The sequence below is a fragment of the Galeopterus variegatus genome, unplaced genomic scaffold (assembly GCF_000696425.1).
Source record: "Galeopterus variegatus unplaced genomic scaffold, G_variegatus-3.0.2 Scaffold506, whole genome shotgun sequence".
Classification (NCBI taxonomy): Eukaryota; Metazoa; Chordata; class Mammalia; order Dermoptera; family Cynocephalidae; genus Galeopterus; species Galeopterus variegatus.
Window position 1 is genome coordinate 267,965 of NW_007726617.1, and position 7,851 is coordinate 275,815.

General features: G+C 54.4%; 1 protein-coding gene across 1 annotated transcript in view; it reads left to right on the forward strand.

Annotated features, from left to right (window-relative positions):
- TAGLN2 (transgelin 2) overlaps window positions 1–6,895 on the forward strand; it is a 9,076-nt gene extending 2,181 nt beyond the window's left edge. Inside the window, exons 2-5 of the mRNA XM_008569529.1 lie at window positions 4,499–4,706; window positions 5,214–5,388; window positions 5,669–5,771; window positions 6,104–6,895. Of these exons, the coding sequence (XP_008567751.1) occupies window positions 4,527–4,706; window positions 5,214–5,388; window positions 5,669–5,771; window positions 6,104–6,245 (600 nt within the window). The 5' untranslated portion in view covers window positions 4,499–4,526 and the 3' untranslated portion in view covers window positions 6,246–6,895. The remainder of the gene's footprint in view (window positions 1–4,498; window positions 4,707–5,213; window positions 5,389–5,668; window positions 5,772–6,103) is intronic.
- Window positions 6,896–7,851: the final 956 nt, after the last annotated feature.

Here is a 7,851-nt window from a genome sequence, read left to right on the forward strand (position 1 = left end):
CACAGTAACGGCCCAGGGTGTGGCGGTGGGGGTGGGGGGCGGCGGTTGTGGGGGCTGGACCTGCAGGACCGGAAGTGGACTGCCGCTCCTCAGGCCTCCTGGAGCTTCCTGGAGGCAGTGCTGGGGAGGTTCTGGGAGCACTTGATATCTGTGGGGCAGAAAGAAGAGAGGTGGGAGTGGGGATGGAGTGTGGAGACCAGGTGTAGGAGGCCTGTGGCTTGGACGGGCTCCGCCAGTTCTCTTTGATTCAAGAGTCCCAGACGGGGACAGCTCCCCATCTCCATCCCCCCCTCCCAATTTCTCCTTCCTCCTCCACAGGGCAGACCTAAAACTGCAGAGGAGGCCAAGGTAGGGCGGGGCCAGCTGGGCTCTACCATTCCAGAACCAACAGATAGTCTTTGTCCAACTGCAGTCCTGCCTGCCTCTCCCCAGTCCCTGCTTACGCCCCGTGGGGATTGGCCTCTAAACCTTTCCTCATTCCATCCCTTCTCCCTGCAGGATTTTCAGGTATGGACTCTCTAGACCAGAAGGCACATTCCCTTCCCAGGGCAGTTCTTCTCCTGAATTTCTACTTCCTTGAGTCTGCACCTCTACCCACAAACTGGTCATTTCCCATCTCCTCCAAATGCTCTCTCTACCCTCCATAGCTGCCTCCCGGAGGAATTCCTTGCACCTGGCTGTACCTGAGAACTGCTGTGAGGATCCCACTCTGCCCCTGTGCTCAGAGCCTCCCCTCCCCACCCGTGTTGAGTGGCTGTTCCCACCTGGTCCCCCCACCCTGCCTCCATTCCTGTGTTTGGTACACAGAAGCCCTGGCAACGGCCCCCACCTCCTCACCCCCTCTTCCTGCGCAAGCCTTGAGACTTCCTGTTTCCGGAGCTTCAGATTTCTCTTCTGCTCACAATTCTTGGTGGTGAGGGGACTGCCCTGTAACCTAGGTCTCCCACCATCCTTGCTTCTTCCCGCTTGCTGTGGCACCTCACTTTGTGGGCTGGCGTCCCCGTTGCGCTCTTTCACAATAGTCCCAATCCCAAATCTGAGTTGGGAAGTTCCCCTGTGTCCCATCCTCACTGTGAATGGAGAGTCCCTTTGTCTTGCCAGTTACACACCCCAGCCAAGAACACTGAAATCCCCCCACCCTCACCCAGTGTCCGCCTTTTCTTTGGTAGGATGGGGTGAGGTAAGCTTCCACCAGGGTCTGGGTGGGGCTGAGGGCTGGATTGCCTTTCCTGGCCCCACCCCTTTCCTGGCTATTGTAATCCCGCTGGTGGGGGTGAGGGTTGTTCCCACAGCTGTAGTCAGCTCTAGAGTGTAGGTTACTCACTGCCAGCCTGCCCCCTCAAGTTGTTCAGCTGTTGTCTTCCCTTGGGATCCCCAGCGCTGGGTATCTCCCACACCTGTTTTCCAGCTGGGCCTATCTTTCTTCCCCAGCACCCCCCACCCCCGCGCCCCTGTAGGTGACTTGCTGTTTTCCCTTCCTTTGAGAGAGGGCAGGGTTAGGTTCCCTGGGTATCACTGGGGTGGGCTTCCAGCTCCAGCAGCCGCAGCCCATCAGCTCCCGCCTGCCTGGGAATGGGGAGGAGAAACAGCTGCTGGCCAGGCTGGGCCTGGCTGGGACCGCCCCTTCCCAGAGCTCCACCCTGTGGCTCTGGCACCTCAGGACTCTAGGGCAGTGGCTCCAGAGTGGAGCAGAGACACTGCAGCTGGAGGCCACAACCCTGTCAGCTGTGTCCAGGTCCCAGAGTGGGGGAGGGGGCCTCAGCATCCACCCACAGCCCAGAGGGGGGTCTGGGAGGCCAGGTGCCCTGCGGGGAGTGGGGAGCACTGGAAGGGCCTTGGGCTCTTCTCTCCACTCTTAACCCTGGTGTCTGGGTTAATCATTCTCCTGCTCTTTCTTTACCTGTGCCATTGTGATCCCCGGGCCTCAGACCACTTGGCCCCTGGAAACACAGCCTTGACCATGGTGAAGCTGCTCCCAGAGGAGACGTTCAGAAATTGGGCTGGAAAAAGGGGGCTTACTGGGAATAGCAGCCTTTAGCCCCTTCCTCTTCCTATCAAGTCTTCCAGCCGTCCCACTGTGCATCAGAGGTTATAAACTTATGTAGACTGAGTGGCGGCTGAGCAGTTGGGGCTGGGCTGGGCTGGGCGGGACAGAGTGGGGAGGGAAGCTTGTCTCCCTCTCTCCTTGGGTTCTAGCCACCCGACCCACCTGCCTTCCCTCAGCAGATTATGTGTGTGGCTGGCACTGTGGGTCAGGGCCCAGACTGACATTTATCTGGACCGACTTTCAGGCTGGGGTGGGATGGGTTGCTCTTAATGAGGTTTAAAAATAACTGATTTATGGGGCGGATCTCTGCCGGAAATGTGCAGCTCAATAAGCCAGAGTAGAAAGGAGCAGCCATCTTGGTGTGGGGGATAGGGCACTGGTCCGAGACATACAACCTCTGGGGCTGAGAGGTGTATAGGTGTTTGAAGCAGCCTGGCTGCTTGTACTTCAGCAGAGCCTGAGGCCCACTGGGGGTGTGGCAGGATTGTTTTACTTGGGGTGTGTGGGAGAAAGGGAGCCACAATGACTTCATCCCTTAAGTCTGACCTGGCCTGGAGCCAGATGTGGGGAGAAGGGGTGGCTCCCTTTCCTTTGCTTGAATGCAGGTCCCTGTTCTGGGGATCCTTGTTTGTGAGCAACCAGATAGTTAGCTTTATTTCAGAGCAGAGCCCATCCAGGGAAGGGATGGGGACAGAAAATGGGGTACCATATCCCTTCTCTGTTCCTGGCTCTCCATGGCATCAGTAACATCCCTGGGATTTGCTCCGCAGGCCCCTGGGTGTATGACCTAGATGGTGAGGTGGCAGGTGGGGACAGACTGCCCACAGAGAGGTGCTGCCAACTCAGGCCAGCGGTCAGGAAACCCGGCTCTTGTTAACCAAGGTCCTCAAACTAAGTTAAAGAAACCCTCCTGTGTGTTTCCCCATCCTTCTCTTTCTTCCTAGGTTTCTCTAAAAACAGCACCCAAGGCTCCTGTGTTAGTTTCCTATTTCTGCTGTAACAAATTACTACAAACTTAGTGACTTAAAATAACATAAATGTAGTATCTTACACTTCTAGAGACCTCAACAGCTCACTGGCTAAAATCCAGGTGTTGGCAGGGCTCCGTTCCTTCTGCGGGGTATAGGAGGGAATCCATATCCTTGCCTTTTCCGGCTTCTAGAAGCCAGCTCCGTTGCTTGGTTCATGGCCCTGTGTGACTCCAATCTTTGCTTCCTTCGTCACTTCTGCCACTCTGACTCAGCTGCCTCCCTCTGTCACATAGTAGGGACAGGACCCTTGTGATTACACTGGGCCCACCTGGATGATCCAGGCTACTCTCCCCCACCTCAAGATCCTTAATTTAATCACATCTACAAAGTCCCTTTTTACCATGTAAGGTAACGTATCCACAAGTTCTGGGGATTAGGGAATGGACACCTTTGGGGGCCGTTATTCTGCCTACCACAGCTCCTAGAAGGGAAAGTAGAATTTATTTTTATTGCCCTAATCACATCTACAAAGTCCCTTTTTACCATGTAAGGTAACGTATCCACAAGTTCTGGGGATTAGGGAATGGACACCTTTGGGGGGCCGTTATTCTGCCTACCACAGCTCCTAGAAGGGAAAGTAGAATTTATTTTTATTGCCTGGTTTTTCATGGGAGGTTTATTTTGCTTGCTGAAATCTGTTAAGAGGCTACTCATACCTGCCTCTTCCAGGAAGCCCTCTCAGGCTGCTTCTGCCCATCCTCTTTTAATTCCTATAACGTGTGACCTGAATTGTGCAGTTTAGTATTCATCGTGTGCAGTCCTTACCCTTTTATGTGTCCTCACAGTGTCTTCCTGATGGTAATGTTGGCACTTTAGGACCATGGACCTCTATCTCTTCCACAATCTCTAGCACAAATAGTAGGTGCTCAGTTAAAATCCAGTGTTTGATCAAGGGTAGATTTAAGATCAACTGGTCTTCCAACTCCTGGCATATATTTCCCAAGCTGTTCCATATTCCTCCTCCTCTCCCCAAATCATTCTCTTTCCCGGGGTTGTGATTAGAGTGACCAGTTTGCTTTTGCTAAAGCCGACCACCCCACATGAGGAGTTGAACCCGCAATCTTGGCCTCATTTACCTCATATTCTATTCCATTGGATTTTATACTTCATTCTAGTAGTAAAACCATTTGTTCAAAAGAAATCTAATGTGGGGTGGGGGTGGGGGCTCAATATAATTAACGTACTACATGTCACAGGGGTGGGGGGATACAGACACGGCCTGTATGGCCCCACGATATCTCCCAGTGTTCTGAGCAGCACTGTTCTAGTTCATATGCAGGAGTCATTTGGCAGAAGTTCTGGTCCTCAGCCTTGGGACCCACTCTGGGGGATATGGCATGTGTCCCTGTAGGCTGAATTCCCTACCCCACAGGCTGCAGAGTGTTGATCTTGAGCCTGGCTGGGCGTGTGCTCTCCCTAGCTCCCCACAGCCAACACTGCCCTTAAGAATGGCCAACAGGGGACCTGCATATGGCCTGAGCCGGGAGGTACAGCAGAAGATTGAGAAACAGTATGATATGGACCTGGAGCAGATCCTGATCCAGTGGATCACCACCCAGTGCCGAAAGGATGTGGGCCGGCCCCAGCCTGGGCGTGAGAACTTCCAGAACTGGCTCAAGGATGGCACGGTGAGAGCTGGGCCCCCACTCGATTGGAAGTACAGGGAGAGCAGGGCTGGTTCTGGGGGATTAGGGATTGTTTAACCTAAAGAAGGGAAGACTGAGGGCACACCAGTTCCAACTTCTTCCTCAGCCTGAATGTCTTTATCGAGGAGATAGAGGACCCAGGCTTTCCTCCCTCCCCATCAGGTGAAGGATGAGGGTGAATATGCTTCCCCTGCAGTGGAAGGCTCCAGGTGACATCAGGGAAGAGTATCTCTAAGGATGGGACTGTGGGACGGTGTACTCTAGACAGTGGTATTTGAATAGCAAGGAAAGACTAAACTGGCTTTTTGCTCTGGGCTCAGAGGTGGGGGCTGGGCAAGAAGGACGGGGGGAGGGGGCTCACTCCAGGAGTCTGAGCTGTCTTCAGGCAGGAGAGGGACCTCTCTGGTTCACTGTCTGTCTCTTAGGGTGGCACACACTGATCTGTGATAGGCATGTCCTCACCTCTGCACACCTGTTGTCCTCTCCCAGGTGCTGTGTGAGCTCATTAATGGCCTGTACCCCGAGGGGCAGGCCCCGGTAAAGAAGATCCAGGCCTCCAGCATGGCCTTCAAGCAGATGGAGCAGATCTCTCAGTTCCTGCAAGCAGCTGAGCGCTATGGCATCAACACAACTGACATCTTCCAAACTGTGGACCTCTGGGAAGGTGGGCCAGGGCCTGGGGACTGTCATCCAGGAGACCAGAAATTGGGCTGGGCCATCTTGACTGGAGAGAAGGGACAGGTTTCTGGTCCCCTGACAACAAAGAGGGGTGTGTGTGTGTGTGAAGAGTTGGCCGAGGTAGGGGTTGGGATTGAAAAGCGTATGGGGACGAAGAATAAAAAGAACCAGAAAGCTAGGCCTGCTGACTTAGTAACTGAGGTGGAAACCTGGCATCCAGAATCCCAGCCCTGCTGAGGTCAACACATTCCCTTTCTCCTTCCCAGGAAAGAACATGGCCTGTGTGCAGCGGACGCTGATGAACCTGGGTGGGCTGGCGGTAGCCCGGGGTGATGGGCTCTTCTCTGGGGATCCCAACTGGTTTCCTAAGTAAGTATTGCTGGGGCAGCCGCCGTGCCCAGCAGGTGTAGTGCTCCTGCCCATTCCTGTCCCTAGGAAATAACTGATGTCTCCACAGCAACTGGGCCTTTACAAAGCACTTCCATATTTCTCTTATCACTTAATCCTCACAATTCTCCCTGGGGTAGCAGGTGACTGTCCCTTTGAAGAGATGATGAGGTGGCTTCAGAGAGCTCAATGCTCTCCAGGGCAGAGCTGGCACCAGCCTTTGAGCCCATAGACAAAGCTGTGCTCTGTCCAGGGAAGAGATTTACTGGGGCAGCCTCTGACCTCCTTCTAACCAGTGCTCTCTTTCCATCCAGGAAATCCAAGGAGAACCCTCGGAACTTCTCGGACAACCAGCTGCAAGAGGGCAAGAACGTGATTGGGTTACAGATGGGCACCAACCGCGGGGCGTCTCAGGCAGGCATGACTGGCTACGGGATGCCACGCCAGATCCTCTGATCCTGCCCCGACCCCTGCCCTTCTGTGAATGGTTAATATATATGTGTATATATATTTTAGCAACAACATTCCCTGAGAGCCTCCAGAACTCTCGAGCTTCCCTCTGCCAGGGTGGGGATCCAGCCTGTCCTGACACTTCTGGGGGAGCCTGATGGTGGCCTCTCCCCCTGTGCTTACTAATACATTCCCTTCCCCACATCCAACAAAACTGGACCAACTGGCCTCTTCTTTTTCCCTGGGACCAAAATTTGGGGGCCTTAGCCCCCTGCCATGCCTCCTCTCTTTCCCCTGGCCTCTCCTGCCCCCGAGCTCCATGCCCTCTGTCCGTTCCTTGGCTGGGAGTCAGGGATGCTGCCTTCTGGCCTCATTTTCTCGAGTACGCCTCTCCCGCAGCTGTGACTGCAGGGACTTAATTTATAGGGAGGGGCTTGTGGTGAATGCCACCCCAGCCACAGCTGGACTGCGCTCACCACACATCTGGGGCAGCATTCCCGGGCAGAGGCTTCCTTGGCTTCTCATTTTCCATTCCCCTCACTGTGGCTAAGGGGTGGGGGGAGAGGACAAAGGAGGGAGGGCTGCCCACTGTGGTCTAGGGCTTGACGAATATGAGTTTGCTGATTGAAATAAAGAATCCTAGTCTTTTTTGGATGGACTCTGGCTATGTCTGGGGCCACTGTGCCCACTGTGGGGAAGGGAGGAATCCTGGGCAAGGAACAGTGAATGGTGCAAGGAAGAGGGCAGAGATGAAAGGGTGCAGTGCTCACCACTGTCTTTAATTTCCTCCATCATCCTCTTTCTCACATGGTTTAGGGGAGGGTAGGTTGGGATTGAGAAGGGACAGGACCTCACAGCTGCCCTTGGGCTGGGAGCCATAATGCAGACTGTGTGGGCAGTGTCCACAGGGAGGCGGATGAATTGGGCAGTGCTGCTTGGTGCTCCTGGCAGGGCCTATCCCAACAGCCAGAACAGCTTCTCAGCCACTGCAGGAGGGTGGGGCTGGCTGTGGGCACAGCCCTGAGTCCTGGCAAATACAGCTGTCTCCAGGTGGGAAGACCCTAGGCAGGCTTGGGGCACGGTGGCCTGAGTTGGAGTTGGCCAGACCCACTTGGGGGCTGAGGGTGGGGTTGCAGTGGGGAGGGGGAACTGGAAAGCTGTGGAATGAGCAGGAGTGAGTTGGTGGTGGCTGGAGGGAAGAAGCTTTGTGACTGATTCCAAGCACCCGTGAGTCTCATGCTGGGGAGAGCCTAGCAACAGAGCTTGTCTAGATGGGTGGCCTTGGACAAAGATAATTTTGGGTCAAGTTGTCTCCAGCCCTCAGCCCTGACTTAGGCATGAATGTTCCACCATTGTTTCCAACCTCTAGATATCACTTCACTTCAAGGCTTCCTGAGCAGACCCAGTGTCTTCCCAGGGGGAACTTGAGGGACCCTGGGCCAGCCTCCTACATTAGGTCCCACCGTCATCAACCCACCCCAGTAGCCTTATCAACCCACTCCATTGTTCCTCTCCCCCTTTCTGCTTTAGGGTACTTCTATCTCCTTAGGAGAAAAATGTCATTTTGTGCCTGAGAGTAACAGATTATGTATATGCAGTGTTTTGTCACCAG